Source organism: Myotis nattereri, assembly GCF_964212035.1.
Source record: "Myotis nattereri genome assembly, chromosome: 13".
NCBI classification, from domain to species: Eukaryota; Metazoa; Chordata; class Mammalia; order Chiroptera; family Vespertilionidae; genus Myotis; species Myotis nattereri.
Window position 1 is genome coordinate 5,923,090 of NC_138088.1, and position 23,155 is coordinate 5,946,244.

The following is a 23,155-nucleotide window of genomic DNA, read 5'->3' on the forward strand; positions in this document are numbered from 1 at the left end:
ATGGGAGGGTAAACGTCTAGCAGGTGCAACTACAAAGGGAAAGGGGGGAGGAGGAGTCATTTAGGGGTGGGAACAGGGAGAATAAAGTCACCTACCTGGCCTGGCCCTTGGGGACATGAGTGTCAAGGAAAAGAGTCTGTGAAAGGGCACAGGGATGTGTAACCCTCAGGGGATACCACCTTCAGGTGAGGCATAAGGTGAACAGAGAATGCATTCAGAAGAAGTTAATGATGCAAGGGGACTAGCCATCACTAGTCAGGCATCAGGAAGGGTTCAGGAAGGAGGAAAGGCGAGGGCAACAGACCCAGGAACAGCAGCCATCATTGCACACAACACTCCCCAATTCTTAACTCCTGGGAGCTACTCTCTCCTAGTTCCAGGCAGGCCTGTCTGGTGGTTATGGGGCTGGGACATCTTTCCAGCCCCATAGCGGCATCACAATTAACACCACGGGGTGGGTGCTTTCCAGGCCATCTCTGCTGAAGGTCCAAGGTCTCCACCTCCCTTCCAGGAACTGGGCAGAGACCAGTGCCTGTGGCAGTGGACCCAGGCAGGTGCTGTCCTGCACGATGCCTGCGCTCAGATGAAATCTGCCCTTAAATTCTCATAGGGTCAACTGAGGCCCAGCGAGGCTATTAATTTCATTAACCCTCTCTCCTCAACAGAAGAGGTGGTCCACCCACCCCCAGGCAGGCTGGCTCCCTCTGTGAGGTCCCAGGTTCCTCAGCCCAACCTCCCTGCTATGCCATTGAGAGGGTGGAGGTCACAGAAGTCCAGTGGCGCCACCGTGGCACTGCCCACAAGTAATGGGGCCAGATGTCTGCTACGAAGTCCATGCCCTCCCTATGTGCTCAGTGTCCCCACACCTCCACAGCCCCTCACACAGTGCTTCTCATACAGCGCTCACTGACAACGTGGTGCAGAACATGTGTGTGTATTGTCGTCTACATTGGCAGCCGGATCATCCACAGCCAATGCCGAGAGACCTCCTGGGAGAGTCAAGGCTACCAGGACCATCACTGGTCTTTATTGGGGAGACTGGAATAAGCAGGATTATTAGAACACAAATAGGATAAAACCAAAGGAATATCTCCAAAAGGAGTCCCGAGGGCATTTGTGGGTCTCACCCCTATGCCTGTCCTAGCACAGGAGGGCTTCCTGTGCCAACTAGCACTTGAGGCTTATGCCAACTGCTGTCCTTGTGACTGGGGCTGGCCAATGACATCAGGGTTCTCTAACGAACCCCTTAAAACACACACACACACACACACACACACACACACACACACACACCAGATTCCTCAAGCCCATTGCTTTCCCAGTAGGTCAGGGGGAGGCCTGGGATCTCCATTTTTAAGCACTACCTGGTGCAGCCAAGGTTGGGACCCCATTGTTAGTGGCCTCTGTGCATGGCGGTCCCCCTTGATGCTGGCACTTCGTTGCTTTAGGTCTTCATTTATAGCCCCGAGGGGAATCTCATCCCCAAAGAATGGAGGAGGCTGTGTCTCCCATGGGTTGAGGGAACCCCACCCTTAGAGGTGTCAGCTGCAGAGCTGGGCCTAACCCAACAGCAGGGCTTGGCAGGCGCCCATAATTAGGGACCCCCAGAGGGATGTTCATCTCCTCTCAGGACCTTCCTCCCCAGCGAGCTGTGGCTTTCTGAACCCAGAAGGAGCCAGCACTGTTATCCTGGTCTGGAAATGTAATTATACATTCGGCCCTGAGTCTGGAAGACTACAGCGCCTGTCAATTTATAGGAAAAGGATAGCCAGCTCGGAGAGCCCACACCCACCCCACTCCAGCCTGCTGGCTTTCCTGGGTGCTGCTGTGAAGATCCAGCCAACAGGCCTGGAGGCAGATGCCTCCGTTTACACAGTCCCGTAAATAATTATCCCCAGCAGCCAATCAGAGCTGGGACACTGCTGTCAAGGAAGGAGCTGACAGAAGGCGGCTGGCTCTGCAGAAGGCCTCGGTCACGGTTTACAACCACCACTCAGGATGTGCGTTTGGCTATTTAAATATTGTCAACCAGAGATAGGCAAGTCTGCTGATTTTAAAACACATTAGCAGTCTCTCTGATTTAATTGGCCCAGAAATACCGCCTGGGCTCTTGAGGCTGAATGCTGTTTTCCCTCTTGGGGGGAGGGGAGGTTTGATCCAATGCTCCCTCCCACAGGGGACGCATGAAGGCCAGAGCACCCACGCAAGCAGAGGCACGCGGTCTCGGGCAAGAGGGCTGGCCTTGACCCGACATCCCTGCTGTGCCCTAGAACCCGGCTCCCGAGGCTAGGGCCTGAGGACGGCAGCCCTCCCTGTGGGTAGGACCATGGCAATGCAGAGGGCCAGCAAGCAGTGGTCTGGTGCCTGGCACACAGAGGATGTTCACTAAGTGAAAGCTTTATTAGATTTGGGGAAATGCTCTGGGGACACAGCCTCTCTGGAGAAATCTGGTGAGCTGAAAATCGGCACCTGTTGAATGGGCACTGTCCATGCAGCAGTGATGGTGGCCTGTGGCCACAGACCGAATGGTCTGTACTCCTTGCCTGGAACCCCAACCCTCGTTAGCTCTGGGATGCTCTTCTGCTTCCCTCAGGTCCGCCACGTACCACATGCCCCGTGTGCATAGGTTATAGACACCTCTCTTTCAGTCCCCCCTGGTTGCCATGCCCTCACTTCCATGAAATCGTGGGCAGCACAGTGGTATTTGGGGTACAAGGCAGCTGGGAGGTGGTTTGGGTATCTCCTGCTTTTCTTCACTCACCACCCCTCCCCTGATCCCAGAAGTATGGTAGCTCTTAGCATCTGCCTTTGTGGGAAGCATGGTTAGAGCACAGAGGAAGAAGCAATTCTTGGCTCTTGAGTTCTGTTTTTTAAATTAAATTACTGTAAACATATTTGGGGTTAATTGTAGGTGCATATCGACTTGTAAGAAATAATCTTGACTCTCCCCTTTCCCTACCCAATGCTAACATCTTGCCAAACTCTAGTACAACATCACAACCAGGATGTCGCCACTGAGATAGTTAAAATACAGGACTTTTCCATTCCTTTATAGCTACACCCACTTCCTCCTGCCCCCACCCTTCTCAACCCCTGGCAACCACTAATCTGTATTATTTCAAGGATGTTATATAAATGGAATTATATAGTATGAATCTCCTGAGGTTGGCCTCCCTCCCACCCCACTCATCGTAATTCTCTAGATTTATCCATGGTGTTGCATGTGTCGGAAGTTCATTCCTTTTATGTAGTCCATCACACGCCTGCATCACAACAGGTGATGTAGCCATTCACCCATTGAAGGATGTTTGATTTTTTCCCCTTCATTCTGGCTATTACAGATAAAGCTATTATGAACATAAATGTATAGGTTTTTGTGTAATTGTAATTTTCATTTCAGGAAAAATGCCCAGAAATGAAATTGCTAGGTCATGTGATATCTGCATGTTTAGCTTTTTGAAGAGACTACATTCCCATCAACAATGTCTGAGCAATCTACTTTTTATGCATCCTCATCGGCATTTGGTTTGTCACTATTTTTTATTTTAGTCATTCTGATAGGTCTGTATTGATACCTTCCGATAGTTTTAATTTGCATTTCTCTTTATGATTGATGGCGCTGAATATCTCTTCGCCTGCTAATTTGCCATCTCTATATCCTTTTTGATGGAATAGTGGCTGTTTGGATTTTTGTTATTGTTTTCTGTTGTTCTGTGAGTTCTAAGAGTTGTTCATGTTCTTTACTAGCCCTTTATTGGATATGTGGTTTTATATTTCCTCCCAATCTGTAGCTTATCTTCTCAACTTCCTAATAGAATGTTTCACTGAGTAAATGTTTTAGTTTTGATAAGAAGTCCAACTTATCAAATTTCCTTTTTATGGGTTCTCCATTTGGTGTCAAGTTTAAGAATTCCTTGCCTAGCTTTAGGTCCCAAAGATTATCTTTTTAATTTTTTCTAAAAGTTTTTAAATATTACATGGTACATTTAAATTGATGATCCATTTTGAATTGGTTTTTTATAAGGTGTGAGATTTATGTCCAGGATTTTTATTTATAAATTTATTTATTTTTTCCTGCTGCTGTTCAATTGCTCTAGCAACATTTGTTGAAAAAGCCCTCCTTCCTGCTTTACTTTTACACCTTTGTCAAAATCAGTTGGGCATATTTATGTGGGTCTAATTGCAGGTTTTCTATTCTCTTTCATTGGTCTATGTGTTGATCTCTTTGCCAATACCACACATTCTTGGTTATGTGGCTGTATAATGTCTTAAAATTGAGTATACTGATTTCTCCAACTTTATTCTTTTTCAAGATCGTTTTAGCTATTCTAGCTCCTTTGCCTTTTCACACAGACTTTAGAAAATCTTGTCTATACATACAGAAAGCCTTGCAGGGATTTTGATGGGAGCTGTGTTGAATCTGTATGTAAATTTTGGAGAATTGACATCTTTGCTGTGCTGAGTCTTCTGATGCCTGAACGCAGTGTATCTCTCCATTTACTTAGACCAGTGATGGCAAACCTATGACACGCATGTCAGAGGTGACACGCGAACTCATTTTTTTTGGTTGATTTTTCTTTGTTAAATAGCATTTAAATATATAAAATAAATATCAAAAATATAAATCTTTGTTTTACTATGGTTGCAAATATCAAAAAATTTCTATATGTGACACGGCACCGGAGTTAAGTTAGGGTTTTTCAAAATGCTGACACGCCGAGCTCAAAAGGTTTGTCATCACTGACTTAGACCTTTTTGATTTATTTCATCAGTGTTTTGTAGTTTCAGCACACAACTCCTGTACCTTTTTGCTAGATTTACACAGAAGTGTTTCATTTGTTTTGCATTAATTTTGGTGTTCGTGTGTTGCTACTGGGATACAGAAATACACTTGATTGCCGTATGTTTATCTTATATCCTGCAAACTTCTTGAGCTCATTTATTAGTTCTAGGAGAGTTGGTTTTTTCCCTTGCGATTTTCTACATAAACAATCATGTTGTGAAAATAGGGGCAGTTTATTCCCTTTCTGATCTGTATCCCTTCTATCGCTTTTCTTGACTGTTGCACTGGCCAGAGTGCCTGGTACTATGTGGAACAGCATTGGCAAGACTGGGTGGTATCTTTTCTTGTTCCTGATTTAGGTGAAAAGCATGTAATCTTTCACCTTTAAGTATGATGTTAGCTATAGTCTGTTTTGTAGATGGTCTTTATGAAGTTGAGGAAGTTACCATCTATTCCTAGTTTTTTGAGATTTCATTATGAGTAGATGTTGAATTCTGTCAAATACTTTCACTGCATCAATTGATATAATGAATTTTTTTTTGCAGTCTCTTAATATGATGGATTACATTGATGGATTTTCTTGTATCTCTGAAATAAAGGCCCACTTAATCATGGAGCATAACTCTTTTTATATGTTGCTTAATTCCATTTGTTTATGTATTGCTTACTATTTTTGTATCTATATTCGTTAGGATTATTGGTCTATAGTTGTGTGTGTGTGTGTGTGTGTGTGTGTGTGTGTGTGTGTGTGTGTGTGTTGTTTTGGTGTCAGAGTAACACTAGGTTTCATGAACTGAATTGGGAAGTGTTCCCTCCTCTTAAATATCTGAAAAAATTGTGTACACTTGTATTAAGTCTTCCTTAAATGTTTGGTAGAATTCTCCAGTGCCTGAAATTTTCTTTTTTGGAAGTTTTAAACTTACAAATTCAATTTCCTTAATAGTTATAGAATTATCCAATTTTTATATTTTATGTTTGGTGTATTATAGTAGTTTATACTTTTGAAGGGATTGGTCCATTTCAGTTAAGTTGTCAAATTTATGTCTGTAGAGTTCATAGTATTTCCTGATTATCTTTGATGTGTGCAAGCAAGGTCTGTAACGAAAGCTGTTTCATCCTGATGGTGTGTCTTTCCTCTCTTGGATTTGTTGTTGTTGTTAGACTTGCTAGAGATTTGATTGATCTTTTAAAAGAACCAGCTTTCTTTTCATTGATTTTCTATTTTTTGTTTGTTTTGTTTTCAATCTCACTGACTTTCTTCCTCCTGCTTGCCTTGTGTTTATTTTGTCTTCTTTTCCTGGTTCTTGAGGTGAGAGCTTATATTATTCATCTGAGACTTTTCTTCTTTCCTAATGTCAGCATCTGTGCTGTACATTTTTTCTCAGCTATGCTTTAGCTGTGCTCACAAATTTTGATATGGTGCATTTTTATTTTCATTCATTTCCATTTTTAGAACATTTCCTTTAAGACTTCCTCTTTGACCCACAGGAGTGTTCATGAGTATTTAAATATTTGAAACTTTTTCAGATACTTATTTCTATTTTGATTCCAGTGGTCAGAGAACACATTTTGTAAGATTTCAATTCTTTTCAGTTTGTTAAGGGTGTTTTATGGCTTAGAATATCGTCTACGCCAGCATATGTGTTCCATGGGAAAGTGAGAAGAATGTGCATTCCACTGTTGGTGTGTGGGGTGTTCTATAAATGTCAATTAGATCCTGGCGATTGATTGTGCTGTTGAGTTTTGCTATGTACTTGCTGACTTCCTATCTAGTTTTCTATCAGTTATTGAGGGAGGGGTGCTGAAGCCTCCAAATGCAATTGTGGGTTTGTCTATTTCTCCTTCAGTTCTGTCAGTTTTTGCTCCACATGTTTTATCTTGTTTTGTGGCATGTTTAATATACTAGTATACACATTTATAATTGTTACGTCTTCTTGGTATTGTTTGTTTTACATGTAATGTCTCTTGTCATTTTCTTTGCTCTGAAGTTTATTTTATCTGATATTAATATAGCCACTCCTGCTTTTTTAAAATTAATGTTTGCTTGATATACCTTTTTTCTTTTCTTTTTTTTTTTTTTTTTACTTTCAACCAACCTATATAATTATATTTGGTATGAGTTTCTTGTAGGTAGCATATATCTGGGACATGTTTTTAACCTACATTGTCAATTTCTGTCAATGTAATTATTGATATTCTGGGATTTGATTCTGCCATTTTTTTCTCTTTTTCAGTTCTTGCTTTCTTTTTCTTGCCTTCCTATGGGTTACTTAAACATTTTCTAGAATTCAATTTAAATTTATCTGCAGTGTTTTCAGTGTATCTGTTTGTATAGCTTTTCCTGGTGGTTTCTATAGGTATTACATAATTTATCATAGTCTACTTCTGTTAAAATTTTGCTACTCTAGTGAAGTGTAGGTTTACCACCCTTTACATCTCTTTACTCTTCTCCATTTATAATATAATTGTCTTAAATATTTTCTCTAATATAAATTTAAAACCACATCAGGCAGTGTTATAATTTTTGCTTCAACAGTGAAATATAATTGAAAAAAACTCAAAAAGAAAATGAAAATTTGTTTATAAGATTGCTGGAGACAAATTCTCTTCGAGTTTTCTGACCTGAGAATGTTTTGATTTCCCTTTATTCCTGGAGGATATTTTGCTGGATGTAGAATTCTGGGGTGACAGTCCTTTTCCTTTAGCGCAGAGAAAGGTCACACCACCTCCCGCCAGCCATAAGGCTTCTGATGAGAAATATGCTGCAATTTCTATTGCTTTTATATTTCTGCATAGGTAAGCTGTCATATCTCTCTCTCTCTCTCTCTCTCTCTCTCTCTCTCTCTCTCTCTCTCTCTTCTTGACTTTCTTTTCTTTGTCTTTAGTTTTCATGAGTTTGACTATATTATGCCATGGTGTGCATTTCTTGGAATTTATTCTGTTTGAGAGTAGCTGAGCTTCAATCTTTAGGTTTATGTCTTTTGCCCAGGTTGGGAAGTTTCTAGCCATTATTTCTATTAGTGAGTTCCTAATCTTTCCTGCCCTGGGAGATCTTGTTTCACAGATCCCTTAGGCTCTGTTCTTTTTCTTAGTAGTCTACTTTCTCTCTGTTCAAATTGGCTAATTTCTATTGCTTTCTCTCCAAGTTCACTGGTTTTTTTTTTCTCTGCCCACTACATTCTACTGTTGAGCCCATCGACTGACTTTTTTTATATTGGCTCTTATATTTCTTAGTTCTAAAATTATCATTTTTTTATCTTTTAAATTTTTTATTGAATTTATTGAGGTGACATTGGTTAATAAAACTATACAGGATTCAAGTGTACACCATATGTATATTGTATTGTGTGTTCATTGCCTCAAGTCAAGTCTCCTTCCACTACCATTTGTCCTCCCTTAACCCTCTCCTACCTGGTCCTGTTACTGCACCGGAGCCTGGTGATGTAGTGGGAGGTTGCAGAGAGGAGGGCATTCTATAATCTTATGATTAAAACTCAGTCTTTTAATGGGCCTATGTCCCAGTGTTTGTACTAAGCTGGAAAACTGTTGCTATTTTATTTTAAAATGTTCAGCTTTATTGAGGTATCACTGACAAATTAGATCAATTAATTAAAGTGATGATTTGATATAGACTTACATTGTGAAAGGATTCCCCATGTAGTTAAAATACCACATCCATCACCTTACGTATTTTATTTTTGTGTGTGTGAGAACACGTAAGTTCTACTCTTAACAAATTTTAGTTACACAATAGAGTGTTATCAACCAAGGTCACCATGTGATACAGTAGATCCTCGGACCTTATTCTTCTCATAGCTCAAAGTTACCAATCTCCCCTTCTTTCCCCGACCCCTTAGCCCACAGCAATCACTTTTATACTGTTTCTATGAGTTTGCCTTTTTTTAATATTGCACATATAAGTGATACCATGCAGTGTTTGTCTTTCTATGTTTGACTTATTTCACCCAGCATAATGCCCTGAAAGACCACCCACGCTATTCTAAATGGCAGGATTTTATTCTTTGTCATGGCTGAGTAATATTTCATTGTATGTAGACACCATATCTTCTTTATTCAGTCACCATTGATGGGCATTTCGGTTGTTTCCATATCTTGGCTGTCGTGAGTAATGCTGCTGTGAATATGAAATGTAGATATCTCTTCAATATTCTGTGTTCGTTTCCTTTATATGTGCCCAGAAGTCATAGGTTTATTTTTAATTTTTGGAGGAACTCCATACTGTTTTCCACAGTGGCTGAACCAATGACCATTTTCATCAACAGTGCATAAGGGTGCTTTTCTCCTCCACTTTCTAGACAACATTCAAGTGTCTCAGAAACCTCTGTGATTGTCCAAGCTGCCTTCTTTGTTCTCCTAGTGGCTCACAGTACATAGTTGAGGGTGTCCAAGGCCTGTCAGTGCACATAGATGCACACTGATTAGAAGCTGGACCCTTGGGCAGATGGGAAAGGGTGCAGTTAGGCCTGTTTCAGGGAGAAACTGGGCACGGACTTTTTGCCAGCTCCCTCCACACTGGGTTGATGGGAGGTGTGTGTATGTGTGTGTGTGTGTGGGGGGGGGGGGGGAACACAGTACTCCTGCACCTTTTTAGACTGTTTATTTGTTTACTACAGTCCTTTGGGTCTCATGAATACAAGCCCTGGTGGCTTTCGGAGCATGTGATCCAGGGCCTGTCCCTTGCACAGAAGCCGAAAAAGCTGGGGTGTCCTTCTTGTATCTAAGCTCCTTCAGGGAGATCCTGGTGACTCGGGGCGGGGGGGGGGGGGGGGGGGGCGGGGCTTCAGGGAGAAGGCAGAGTGGTCCTTCTGTCTTCCCTGGTTTCCAGGGAGCACTGCATTAGCCCTAGGTGAGTGCTGACAGATGCCTGGTCCTCAGGAAGCAGCAGCCCCCCCTAATGATTTCCACAGCCAGATGTTATATGGATGCCTCTTCCTGGCTCTGGTGCTCTGGGCTAGGGAGCCCAATGAGACCCATGTTCCTCAGGGGGAATTTGCAGCTGAGATATTCCTCCCAAATTTCAGCAGCCACCGAGGGAGCAGGGCCAGCCTTCCTTGCATCTCCGCCCTTCCTATCCATCTGTGTGTGACTTCTTCTGTAAATCCTTCCTTATAAGACTTCTGGTCAGCTAGTCTTCAGCTGGTTATTCAGGTTGAGTATTGTATATTTTGGTTACATTTCCAGTTTAGTCCTGGGAGTAGGTGAGTGTAACTTCCACCTGTACCACCACCATCTTGGATTACCTTCATATTTTTTACTAGAGGCCAGGCACACGAAATTTGTGCATGGGTAGGGTCCCTAGGCCTGGCCTAAGATCAGGGCCCATCTTCCCCAGCTGCCAGCAGCTGTCCCCACCCCCTGCCACCAATGGCGGCCCTCTGTGTGTGGGGCAACTGGCAGGGTGATGCCCTGCCAGTGTCGGGTGTCTGCCACCACCCAACCCCAGTTCCCAGTTCCCCATTGGGCCATCAGGGCCTACAGGCTGGGGGCAGCTCCTGCATTGAGTGTTTGCCCCCTGGTGGTCAGTGCGTGTCATAGCCAACCTGTCATTTTGCTGTTCAGTTGATTTGCATATTACGCTTTTATATATAGAGATTCTTTGCTGAAACTCTGAGTTGTTTTGTTTTGTTTTGTTTTTCATTCTTTTCAAATGTGCTCATAAATGCTCTTTCAAGCACAGTTTATGAGGGCTAATTTAAAAATATTTGTTAAATAAGTCTAACATTTCTGTCATCTCAGTGTTGGTACCTACTGATTGTCTTTTTAAATTCAATTTGAGATTCCCCTTGTTCTTGGTGTGACAAGTGATGTCCTATTGTATGTATTATGCTCTGAGACCTGAATCTTATTTAAACCTCTTGTTTTAGTCGGCTTCTTCTGGCACTGCTCCAGCAGGGGTGGGGTGGGCTGCCTTGCTACAGTCAGGTGGGATGGAAGTTCAGGATCTTCATATAGGCTACATTGACATGCCAAGGGAGGTGTTCTTTGCTACTGGTAGGGAGTTATGAATTTAACCGCCCCCCACATGGTCTCTACTGATGCTGTGTGTGGGGTAACTGTGGTGGCAGTTACTGCCTAATGGAGATGGAAGTCCCAGCTTCCATCTGAGACCAGGCCTTCTCTGAAACCACCGAGATGAGATGCCTCATTACAGACCGGTGACGTTAGAAGTCTAGGCTCTCCACTTTCTCTTTGCTGGGGGGAGTAAGTTACGGTCTAAGAGTTTTCTGTCTTGCAAGTCTGTCTCTTACCTGGTCCTTTGGCTAAAGAGAGAAGGCTGTTATCAGGCTGTGGTTGTGTTTGTTTATATTTTTGTCCACTCTTGTTTGTGTTTTTATGTTGCTGGCTACTTCACCTCCAAGTCTGAAGTTCTCTAAAACAGAAAACCTGAAGACTCAGTGGCTTGAACAACAGACATTTATTTCTCACAGTTTTGGAGGCTAGAAGTACAAGATCAAGGCGCTGGCAGGGTTGGTTTCTCCCGAGGCCACTCTCTCTGGCTTGCGGATGATTTCCATCTCAGTGCATCCCCCCATGGCCTTTACTCTTTGCAAATCCATCCCTGGTGTCTGTTCCTCTTCTTATAAGGACAACAGGGCTATTGGTTTAGGGCTCCACCCTTATGACATTATTTAACCTTAATGAACTCTTTAAAGGCCCTGTCTCAAAATACAGTCACATTGGGGGTAGGGTTTCAATATATAAATTTGAGGGCAGAGGGAGGGGACATAATTCAGTCCACAATAGCCAGGAAACCCACTATCATGTGTTCCTTGTGCCCTGAGGTTCTTAGCATTCTGATGTCCTCTTTCCATCTTTCAGAGTCTTCTGTGTTTGTTTTAAATATAGTGGGAGGAGTCGGGAAAAGTCCACTTGCTCTTCCTAGAAGTAGAAGTCCCTCCTTGTTGAGCTTTCTAAAGAGCCTTTGTAACTCAAGTCAAAGCAGTTCTGATTTGCAAAGACCAAGTTTAATTGTGCAAGAGACACATTTCTTAGAATTCTCATAACCTCCTGGGGTGGGGAGCATAAAGATTGCCCCATAAGCCATAGAGTAGAGAAGTATATGGCATGTGTGATGGCAGATTTCCCTCTCAAGGGAGGTATGACCCCTTCATCTGGGGAGGCAGGATGCTCAGATGGGGTTCACAACGGTTTAGAAGCTATAAGCCTCTGAGGAGGTGCTGTGTGTGTGTGTGTGTGTGTGTGTGTGTGTGTACAGCACCTGAGAGTTCTGCAGACTTCCAAAGGCAGAGGTGCCGTGCTGGTTTTCTCTTTGCTCACCTTAGTCATAGCCTGTAAGCTTTCCACTGCTAACAGAAGCTATAGGGCCCTCCAAGCCCTGGTGGCCTCTGGAATATCTGCATCCCCAAAGCTGTCAACTCCCCATGCGTGGGGGGCAGGACAAGCTCCTCCTATTAGTCAAGTCCGGCTTCTCACTATTAAGCAGGGGCTCCTTGAGGAAGATTGATTCATCGCATTAAATGAACCTCCCTGTGCTCGATGGCGATGTCACAAGACAAACGGCCCCTGCCGTGTGCCTCCAGTCCTCGGCTCCGCGTTTCCAGCACATTTGAGCCAGAGTCATGGTGGATGAGTTTGGCTGGAGTTTATTTTCTGCCTCCCACGATAAACTTGTCAGCATTTGACCGATCAGCTCCTTGTATGCAGGGAGTTCATTTGCAAGGCCACCTGGCATCCCCATTCGGCTGTCCTGCTCCCATTTCACTCTGTCTAATGAGCCAGGACCTGGTTCCTGTTGGCTGGCGCTGAGCTCCAGGGCCCTGCACAACCAGCATGCCAGGAGTGATGGCTCAGCCCTCCCAGGAGTCCCCCTCTCCTGTCTGGAGGGGGGCGGGGCACCGATGCCTGGGAAGCTATCCTTTTTTCCTGCCCAGCTGGGAAGGAGTGTGCCAAGCCTCCACTTTCCTACTCAGAGGCTCTATCAGGCCTGTTCCCTATCCTCTGGCTGGGCTCCTGTGGGGTTCCTGGGGAGCTGCAGCCTTCCCACCCACCTTGGCCTTGGAGCTGTTCCTAGGGAAACCTTGGTGTAGGCAGACGCCAAACCTGGGTCCTCAGAGCTCACTGAGACATGGCCAACAGGGCCAAGGTGGGCAGCATTGGGGCTGCTCATGGTCCTGTCTGGGTCCAGGCCCGTGCCCTTCCCAAGGGCCCTTCTCAAGATGTTGGAAACCTAGACTCTCTCTGACCACATCAGCCTCTGCCCAGACCTGCCAGTGGCTCCCTGCTGTGCTAGATGAAGTCCATCTTCCCAATGCTGCTATCTATTCATCCTTGATGATCTGCTCCTGCCTTGGCATTAGGTGTGATCAAGGGCAGCTCCCTTCATGTCCTGGGTTACTTCAGGTAAGACATGCAGCTCCTCTGTGCCTCCCTGGGAGTGGGATGGTAACAGTACGCGTTCAATAGTCACCTGTGTGAGAGCTTAGACTGATGCCTGGCACATAGCAGGAGCTCAGCAAGGTTAGCCAGCAGCACCACTGTACTGGGTCCTGCCAGCCTCACCTGCACCCTGCACGCCTTAACCACAGCCTGCTCTCTGCCTCCCAGCCCTCGGAGCCTGTTCTCACACTGTTGTCCCCTTCCTGACATGCTTCTCCCTTCTTCTCTGTGTACCTGAATCTGACCCAGGCCTCCCCATGCTCTGAAGTCATTAGCCAGCCCGGAAGCCCAAAGGAACCCCCAGAACGGCACATGGTGCAGGACCAGACAACATGGTAACTGGTCAGGACTCCTACTGGAGCAGAGAGGGGTAGAGCTTGGAGCCTTGCAAAGCGTCATGATTCCCTTCCCATCTCCTTTCCACTCCTCACTCCCCCATGAAGCTCCATGCCCCCAAGTAGTGGTTTTTTGACCCTCCAGCAGCCATGGCCTTTCCTGTTGGCCAGCTGGGCTCCTCTGGGCTCCCTCTCTGAGCTTTGCACATAGACCTCACCCCTACCTGCCCATACACTATCAAGTCCATTGCCAGCCATAGACATTGCCTGCCTGAGCTTGGGGCCCAGATCGCACCCTCTGCAAGCTCATAGATGCGGGGAGGGACCAGATCAGGGCTTCTGGGGCTGGACTGGCAGTGTCTGCTTGAGGCATGGGTATCAGGGCAGGATGCACTGTAGGGTATGTGCTGTGTGGTAGTAGACAGTTGTGTAGAGGGAATTGGACGAGCCCTGGCTCAGGTGCTGCGTGAGGCTGGCCTGGTGGACAGAGCATGGGCTCCTCATCTGCACTGAGCAGGTGGCTCCAGGTGTGAGGAGTCCTGGAGGGCAGGAACTCTGTCTGGGCTCCTCCCCCTGTGCCCGGACACAGGGCCAGCACTGTTAGAGGACTGGGAGCGTGAGAGGGTCCTGGAAGCATGGCTTTGGTAGGCAGCCTGGGAGAAGGGCGCCCATCCTGGGGACAGCCTGCGCAGTGGTGAGGGGCTATGTGTGCACAGGTGTCCAGGGAGTGGCAGGAGGCTGGTGTGAGGTCCATGCAAAGAGCAAAGGGAGTTGAGCCCTGAGGGCAGCAGAGGCTAGCTCTGGACCCAGGAGTTGTGTTTAGAAGTTCGGATTCTACCTGGTGGGCAGGAGGAGCTGTTTCAGGTTGAAGGGGTGACATGGTGACTCCACCACACTTAAGGAGCAGAGGGAAGGCAGCGCCACGGGTCTCATTTATCTTTAGCTCCTCAGCTTGTGCTCACGAGATTGAAGAGGGGAGCCGAGGCCACGTGGAAGGTGATTTGTCATCCTAGCCCCATAGGGATCAAGAGGCATCCTGAAAGTACGGTGCTCCCCGAACCCTCATTATTCTAGGAGGGAGGGGTGGATGGCAGAGAATGGCTGGTCACCCTCCTTCCCAGAGTGGAAGTTCTACTCTGGGTGATGGCTCCTTCCCCAGGAATTTTCAAACAGTGGGAGGAAGGGGATGGTTAGAGACGGGAAACACCTTTCACAGGAAGATCTGTGGAGACTTCCCATGAACCCGGAGGAACCGCCTGGGCAGGATAGGGAACAGCACAGGTAGCCTTCGCATCGTGTGCCCAGCAGGTGCTGAGGAGGCCCGGGGAGGGCCTCAGGGATTACCTCACTCCAGGCCCACAGCACCAGCAGGGGCGACTTTCCACAAGCCTGAGAGAGTGAGCGGCCGGAGAGGCTAGGGCAAGGCCAAGGGTAAGGAGGAGCAGGCAGGACCTCACCTAGGACCACTCCAGGGCCCAGCTGGACAGAAGGAAGGACAGGCGCCTTCTTGATGTGGTCCTCCGCTGGCTTCATCGGCCGTGCCTGGGCTCAGCCCCCCACTGCCTGGGGACGGTGCTGTGTGCTCGCTGCGACCCACAGGCAGGGCCAGGCTGTGAGCCGAGCCTGCGAGGAGACCTCGAGCCTGAGAGTGGGAGCTGCGTCTGCTCCCCCACGTTCCCTTCAGAAGGCAATTCCAGGCGACTGTGAGACGGTGGGCATAATTCTTGGCTTGAGGCTCTGGAAGAAGAGAAGGCTCCAAAGCTGGGCCCTGAAAGGGGGAGTGCAGACTCAGCAGGACCCCAGTGGGGAAGGGAAGGCACAGGAGCCAAGAGTGCAAGTGGCTGCATGTGCAGAGGGCTGTGCACCTGGGCTCAGAACCAAGGGGCACCGGAGATGGGAGGCCAGCGCTCAGGACCAGGGCCACCCCAGGGGAGAAGGGAGGGACTGAGCTGTCATCTTGGAGCCCCCCATATTCCACAAAGACAATAGCCTCTGGACAAGGACCTTGAATTTAAATACCTGCAGACCCCAGGGGGCTGTATTTGAGCAGAAACTATGCAAAGCAAGGGTGCACCTTCTCAGCTGCAGCTAATCCCTGCAATGTAGGAATGTGAACCCAATGCACGGGGCAGTGCACATTAGGTTAAACATGGCCACAGGTGACAGAAAACCCACAATAACAGTGGTTTAAAAATACAGGGGCCCTTCTCCCTTTCACGTGTGCCAGAAGTGAGCCAGCGCTGACGCAGGCAGCTGGGGCTCTTCCATCTCGCTGCGAGGGCATGGCCCTCACCCCCCTGGTCCCGGGTGGAGGCTAGAGCTCCAGTGATTGCACCTGTGTTCTGGGCAGCAGGATGGAGGAAGGCGGGAAGAAGGGCAAAGAGCACATGTCAGTCATCTCTAAGGAGGTTTCTTAGAAGCTGTCAGGTAGTGCTTCTAGATCTTGCTGGAAGGGCTTAGACACACGGTTACCCTAGCTGTAAGGGAGGCTGGGCAGTGCAGCTGTACATCTGGTTGCCGCTGTGCCAGCTGAAAGCCAGGTGTCCTGCGGCTGAAGGCAGCATGGACATTGCAATATGCAGCCAGCAATCACACACTCGCTGCCCGTCTGCCTCAAACACCACCCCCACCTTCCCTGCAGGCAATATCCTGGGACTCGGGGTGGGGAGGGCAGCCCTCATCCTGGTACAGCAGCCAGTCCAGAAGTCTGGCTCTCTGGGTGATGTGCAGCCTCTCCAGTGGTCCTGGTGCCACACCCCGTGTGGGTGGTGGAGAGGGACACAGCCGCCACCAGGAAGACTCCTGACTGGAGAAGGGCCAGGCATTCCAGCCCTGGTGACCCGGGCAGGCTTTGTGGTGGAGGAAGCTGCCGGCAGCCCATCTGGCTGGCCTAGCTCTGCTCTGGGAGGAACCCCATGCCCAGTGTCCCTGGGGAGGGCTCCAGCTCCCTTGGCAACAGGCCTCCTACACAACTCGGTGGTTTGTCGTGATGAGTCTATTGGCTTGAAAGGGCCCCATGGGCTCATCTGGTCACAGGTTTAGGGCAGCCTGGCCCTTCCATCTGCCCCAGCATGGACATAGCTGCGGAGGGGCAGAGTGCGGGGAGCGGGAGGGCGGGAGAGCAGTACCCTGGCTCTCTTACTTCTGACTTCCATGTGGAACAGACTAATTTTAAAATTCTGGAATCTAATATTTGAAAAGCATAGTTCAGGACAAATAAATATGCCTGTGTGGCAGACTGGGGTTGTGGTGTGGAGCGAGGTGCTGTGGACGGGGAATTGGCGCTGTGGGTGGGGAATTGGCACTGTGGGTGGTGGCATTGGAATTGGCGCTGTGGGTGGGGAATTGGCGCTGTGGGTGGTGGCATTGGAATTGGCGCTGTGGACGGGGAATTGGCGCTGTGGGTGGGGAATTGGTGCTGTGGGTGGGGAATTGGTGCTGTGGGTGGGGAATTGGTGCTGTGGACGGGGAATTGGTGCTGTGGACGGGGAGTTGGCGCTGTGGATGGTGGCAGTGGAATTGGCGCTGTGGGTGGCGAATTGGCGCTGTGGATGGTGGCATTGGAATTGGCGCTGTGGGTGGGGAATTGGCGCTGTGGGTGGGGAATTGGCGCTGTGGATGGTGGCATTGGAATGGGCACTCCTCCCCTGCATAGAGTCTACTGTGCATGGACAAAGCTCTGCACCAGCTCCATTCACTTAGACAGGCAGAGCAGTGGCCACACATCTGGAGGCAGAACTGGCCACAGCTGGGGGGACACTCAGGCTAGTACAGAAGCTCAGACAGTCTGGCTGACTTCACAGCCCACCCACTGGGATAGGGGAGGGGTCAGGACTGGCTCAAGATCTGGGTGTCTGGGTGTGTGTCTGCCTGTGGAGTGTGAGGCGGTGCAGAGGGGGGCCCAAGCCCTGAGTGGGACAGGTGATCAGTCCTTGCTTGCCCGCCCTGCAGACTCCACCAACCGGGACTCGCTGGACATGATCGAGCGCTGCATCTGCCTGGTTTGCCTGGACGCCCCAGGGGGCTTGGAGCTCAGTGACACCAACAGGGCGCTCCAGCTACTTCACGGCGGAGGCTGCAGCAAGAACGGGGCGAACCGCTGGTACGACAAGTCCCTGCAGGTGAGTCGCCCCTGCCGCGTGGCCAGTGGCCCGAGCCAGCCCTGCTCACGTGGGGCAGACCCGCTCTCCAGCCTCTGCTGGCCAGGATGCTGCATGTGAGGCCCAGGGAGCTGGAGGTGTTGGAGATGTGGCCTTGGTGTCAGCCCAGGAGCAGGGGGCCAAACCCCACTCAAGCTCAGTAACTTTCCTGCAGCCGGTGCCGTGCCGGGTCCTCTGGGTCGGCCCTGGGCTCACTCCCCATCTCCCACCACACACTGTAAAGTGGGGGCCTGCCAGGGCCCCCACCAAACAAGTCCTCAACACGTTCAGTAAGAATCACATCTGACGCCGAGATGTTTCGTGTTTCTGAGTTTCTGTCACCCTGGCTGGCCATTGGATACACCTCCCTTCATCCCTGGGAGGTAGGGCAGCCCAGCATCTCCACAGAAGAAAAATCAAAATAAAATAAAGCAATTAATTTTTTTTTTTCATTCGTATGACGTTAGCTCAGAAACAAGGCACTTGCCTTGGCCTGGAGAAAACACTCATGCAGATGGGGGGAGGGGGTGGGTGGGCCACTCATTCCCGTTCTTACATCCTTTTTGCCCCAGCATGCCCCCCTAAATCTGATCTTGTTTGTTTTTAAAGCCACCACACTGTCACAGTGACCCAATTAAATAGCAGAACGATCGCTGGCTTCGGGTCAGCATCGCTCACACGTAATGAGCGTTTAGGCTTGTTTTGTCCTCCTCTGGCCTGCGTCCTGCAGTTACCCTCTCGTCGGGGTGCGTATTGCTGCTGCCAGTTCCGATGCGTCCTCGCGGCTGCGCTGGCTGTCAGCCTTCACGGCGATGCTAATGGCTCACCTTCCACGCAGCAACTGTGGGAGGGAAATGATATAATGGAGGTACAGGACATGAAGCATAGTAAGGCTTGGCAGCAGTCGTTAAAAGGCACTGTTTGCCTGTCTTTCTTTTAGTGGCAGGGACAGAAAAACATCAGTGTGTGAGTGGGCACCGTCCTCCCCTCCCTGCCTCATGTGGGGACTGTACTCACCGCTGCGTTCTGTTGGAGGTGGGACAGGTTACCAGGCGATCTGGAGAAGCCCACTGGCTTCATGGACAGGAATTGGAAGAACAGAGAGCATCCTGGGACAGAAGGCAGGGGCACTGGGGGAGGGGCGGGAAAAGGGAGGAGCTCTGAGAGACTCTGTGGGAAGTTTGAAGAATGGGAGCGAAGACCGGGGCAGCTGGCAGCCGTGGGCCCCTGGGGGAGAGTGGAGACAGTGGGCCCGGTGCGTGCTGTGCGCCGTGTGCCCGGCAGGGCTCAGCAGCTCTCAGTAGCTCGTTCGCTCGCCTGGTTGGTTACGGCTGGTGGGCTAGTGTCTCCTGAGGGTGGCGTGCTGGCTGAGCTGCCAGCGGCCCTGCTTTACTTGGGTTATGCTGTCAGAGTCGATGCTCATTTTCCTTCTTTTCTCCCAGTGTTTCTGTGCAGAGTGTGTCCCTTTTCCATGCCAGCTGACCACAGCCTCTGTAAGATGAAAATTCATAAGTCCCCGTCCCAGTTCCCATGGTCCTTCCATGTGCCTTCTCTGGAGCCCTCAGATCAGTGCTGTGAGCCAGCCTTGTCGGAGGCATGTCCACCGGGAGCAGACGGAAGCCAGAGGAGGTGCCTGTGGGCCTCTCCCAGCCGCAGCCCCCACCAGGGTGGAGTCGGGTCCCTGATACACCTTTTCCTCGCTCCCGTCAGGGGAGGTTTTGTTTCTCCCGAGGAATCTGTGCGCCATCCAGGTTGGAGTGTTACCTTTCATTCGGTCATCCAACAAAATCATTGAGCACCCACTATGGGGTAGGCACTGGCCTAGATCCTGGGAATAAAACCAGTGGTGCCCGAGCACACAGGGCCACCAGGCACCCCCTCACACAGTGCAGTACAGGATGGTGGCCCTGCCACCCCCTGTGAAGGGGACTCAGGGCTCACAGACACTGAGGGAACAGGCCCACGACTGACGGAGTGTGTGCCCAGCTGTTCAGGGGTCACTGGGCCCTGGGCTGCGCCTGCCCTGCCCAGAGCATTTCTGGGAGGGCGCGCGGGGCTGTGCTGCGTGCAATGCCCACAGGCTCGGGCCCTGGCAGCGACGTGCAGTGTTCTTTTTGGGAGATAACGTGCTTCGGTGGCCTCAAGAAGGGGTCCCCTCCGGTGGCCAGGGGCCCCGGCCTGGAGCCGAAGGGCAGGTGTGAAATGCTGACTCCAGGGGCCTGCTCACCTCTCTTCTACTTGCAGTTTGTGGTGGGCAGGGACGGCACCTGCGGCGTGGTGTGCGAGCACTCCCCGTTCGACGGCATCGTCCTGGTGCAGTGCGTGGAGCACCTCCTCAAGCACATGTGAGTCTGGGGGCAGGACCTCCGGCAGCCCAGCAGCCACGCCAGACTCCCCAGCGGCCAAGCGGCCCACAAAACCGGGAGGCCACATGGGGGCTGCGCCAGCCTGGAAAGTGTCAGCAGAATTGGATTTGCAAACCAGCTTGAAAGGGACATTTTAGCTTTACCAGCCACGCACAGCGGGCTTAGAGCAGCCAGGGGGAGGCTTGGCAGCTCCTAGCTAATCAGAAACATCTCTTCAGCCCAGGGAGGCTCCCATCCACCCTACTGTGTGCCCCGAGCCCGGGATGGCGGCCTGAACACCCAGCACGGAGGGAAGGGCTGTAGCTCCACCTCCTTCCGTCCATCGGCTGGGCCTCCCTCCCTCGCTTTCGAGCTGGCCGGACTAAGGGCTTCGCTGGCCTTTAAACACACCGCGTTCCTGCTCCACTTACGACTTTGCTCATGCTCTCCTTCTAGAACCTTCTCCCTGAATCTAAGTTCTAAACCTCTTCCATGATGTGGGAGCTCTTTAGGGTCACTGAAAACCCAACCAACCCTTGCAAATGGAATAGCACCATTTGCTTCAATTTTTCTCCAAATGTTTTATAACTGTTAGTGGTATATGTAGTTGAACAGGAAATTTATTATTATTATTATTATTGGCTTTGGAGTCGGGTGGAACTGGAGGGACCCTGGCCTGCCCCTTGCTAGTCTGGGTGGCCTCTGAGCCTCAGGGCAGTGGCTGGCAGCTCCTGCCCACTGACCCTCCAGCCGCTGGGACAGCTGCGGAGGCCCTGAAGCTGCTGCCCGCAGCCCCCGCACGGGCTGTAGGAAGGCCCTCTTTGCCTGCAGGATGAGCAGCAAGAAGCTGGTCCGAGCTGACTCCGTCAGTGAGCTGCCGGCCCCCCGGAGGCTGCGGTGGAAATGCTCCCCCGTAATTCAAGGCTTCCTAGCTTCCTCGGCAGAAAAACTTCAACGGTAAGGAAAAGCCCGTCTCCTTTGGGGTGATGCTCTGGGGTTACCCCGTGTCCTCCTTCCTGTCCTGGCTGCGGAGGCACCCTGAAGCGTTCCAGAGACCCCGCTCCCCCGCCCCCACCCCACATGGAAATGTAGGCAAAGTGAAGGGGGGTTATAACTCGGGGGAAATGGCCTTGCTGAAGGATCCATCATTTCCATAAAATGCAAACGCGCAGCTATATTTTTCCCAAGGGTTCCACCTGACTGAGCAGAGTCCAGGCGGGGGAACCATCCTGTTGGAGGAGTAATAAACAACTGGTTTGAATAGTTCATTTGAATCCAAGCTACTTCAATTTGCTTGAATTTACACTGCAACTTGATAAGGGAACTTTTATTCCCAAGGGCAGTTCAGGCCCTAATGGGACCCCGGCAGGGGGACCAGGGGCAGGTGTGGGCCCCTCTGGGGGTGAGGTGCAAGGTGTGGAGAGAGCTGTGGGCTGACAACTGAATCTGGGCCTTGGTTGGTCATTGTCTTGTTCAGTGAGTGTGAGTGCATTCATTCATTCATTCATTCGACCAACATATGCAGACTCCAGTCTATGCCAGGCCTGTGCTAAGACTCTGAGGACACAGAGGTGATGTGCCAGGGCCCTGTCCTCTGTACTTCAGTGGGGGAAGTGGACCCCACAGCAAAGGTGTGTGATGCAGTAACCCAAACCCACAGAGAACACAGGAACTGGATTCTGTGAGGAGCCCTGGAGGATTTTGTGCAAGGGTTTTGAGAGCCAGGAGGAGCCTGTGGGAATAGGGTAGGTGAGCTGGATAGAGTGTGACTGGGCTTGGAGGCCGAGGGGTAGGGAGGACAAGTTCACTGGGAGCTGCTGGGGAGGTTGGCGGGCCTTCGTGGAGGAGGGGTGTTCGCTGTTCATCTCTAAGGTGGTGCTGACATCTCGACCTGGGGCAGCTGTGTGGGGATAAGCGGAGAACTAGGAGGGTGAGCTGGTGGCTGAGCCCGGGGCGAGGGGAGGAGCCTGCTCACTTTTAGGGGTTGGAGCAGGCCCACTTGATCCTGAGGCCCCCAGCTGCTTTCTGGAGGCCCAGGAGCAGCCAGAGAGGCCTGTGGGTGGGGAAACAGAGGGTCCTGAGCTGCACATGGAAAAGGGTGGGGTCGAGTGGGCAGCGTCTGGGCAAAAGGTTTCCCGGGGGCCGTGGTGACCGTGAGCTCAGCCTGTGTGGGGCCTGTGAGTCAATGGGCCAGGCGTTCCCATGGGAACGGGCTCTCTGTGCTCTGAGTCCCCAGACCTGGCATGGCCCCACCGAGAGCTGAGGCCACGGGTGTGCGGCCGAGCTGAGGCCACAGGTGTGCAGCCGGAGAAACAGTTCCGGGGTGGGGAGCGGGGAGGACGAAGGCAGGGAGCGCCATGTCCAGAGGAAGCGAGTGTGTGAGTGGGGCCAAGGTTGCCCCTAGGGTTCTGCTGGCACATGGCTGGTGGGTGTGTGGTGTGGACCTTGCTGGGCACTGCTCCAGTGGGCAGCCAGCCCAGACCCAAAGCTCATTATGAAGGAGGAGATTGGTCATTATTCGGGGGCAGGAACGGAGAATCCTGTGGCCACATTGGGGGGCAGGAAGGGAGAGGCCAGTGCTCAGGGTTCAGGGTAGACTCGGGGAACCTTCCTGCTACTCTGACAATGACTCATGGGCAGCCAGGGCCTGGGTGTGGCATGGAGCAGCAGCAGCAGTTTCTGGGTAAAATGGATTTTCAGTCACCGGCAGGCAGCTTTCGCTGAGTGCAACAGGGATGAGTCTCAGAGAGGAGTGCTACGCGCAGCCATCTGAGAACTGGGCTTTTCCCTGAACAAAGAGTGTTCTCGGATCTGGCAGAATGGCCCGGGTGCCAAAGGAATCCATAGGGAAGCTGGACACACCTTCCAAACAGGCCAATGAACAGCCTCTCCCAGGCTCACTTCTATAGGGCTGCTAAGATTTGGTTTGTTGGCCGTGTTCTCCCTGCCATGCAAATGCCTCTTCTTCCCTCCCTGCAGCCCGGCCCATCTCCCTCGAGCCAGGCAGGCCACCATCCACCCAGCCACGCCCCACCTTCAGTCGAGAGTGACCCTGGCCCCGCATGCCCTGTGCCACACTCCGTTCCTGCAGGGCAGGCACCGTCCTGGACCTCCGAGTGCTGGCACTGTGCAGGC

The 23,155-nt window shown here is 50.4% G+C and overlaps 1 protein-coding gene across 1 annotated transcript in view; it reads left to right on the forward strand.

Annotated features, from left to right (window-relative positions):
* Positions 1 to 23,155, forward strand: part of CHAT (choline O-acetyltransferase) — a gene marked incomplete at both ends in the record, with an annotated part of 48,446 nt that overhangs the window by 17,345 nt on the left and 7,946 nt on the right. The window contains 3 exons of the mRNA XM_081105427.1: positions 17,488 to 17,657; positions 19,920 to 20,020; positions 20,852 to 20,977. Of these exons, the coding sequence (XP_080961553.1) occupies positions 17,488 to 17,657; positions 19,920 to 20,020; positions 20,852 to 20,977 (397 nt within the window). The remainder of the gene's footprint in view (positions 1 to 17,487; positions 17,658 to 19,919; positions 20,021 to 20,851; positions 20,978 to 23,155) is intronic.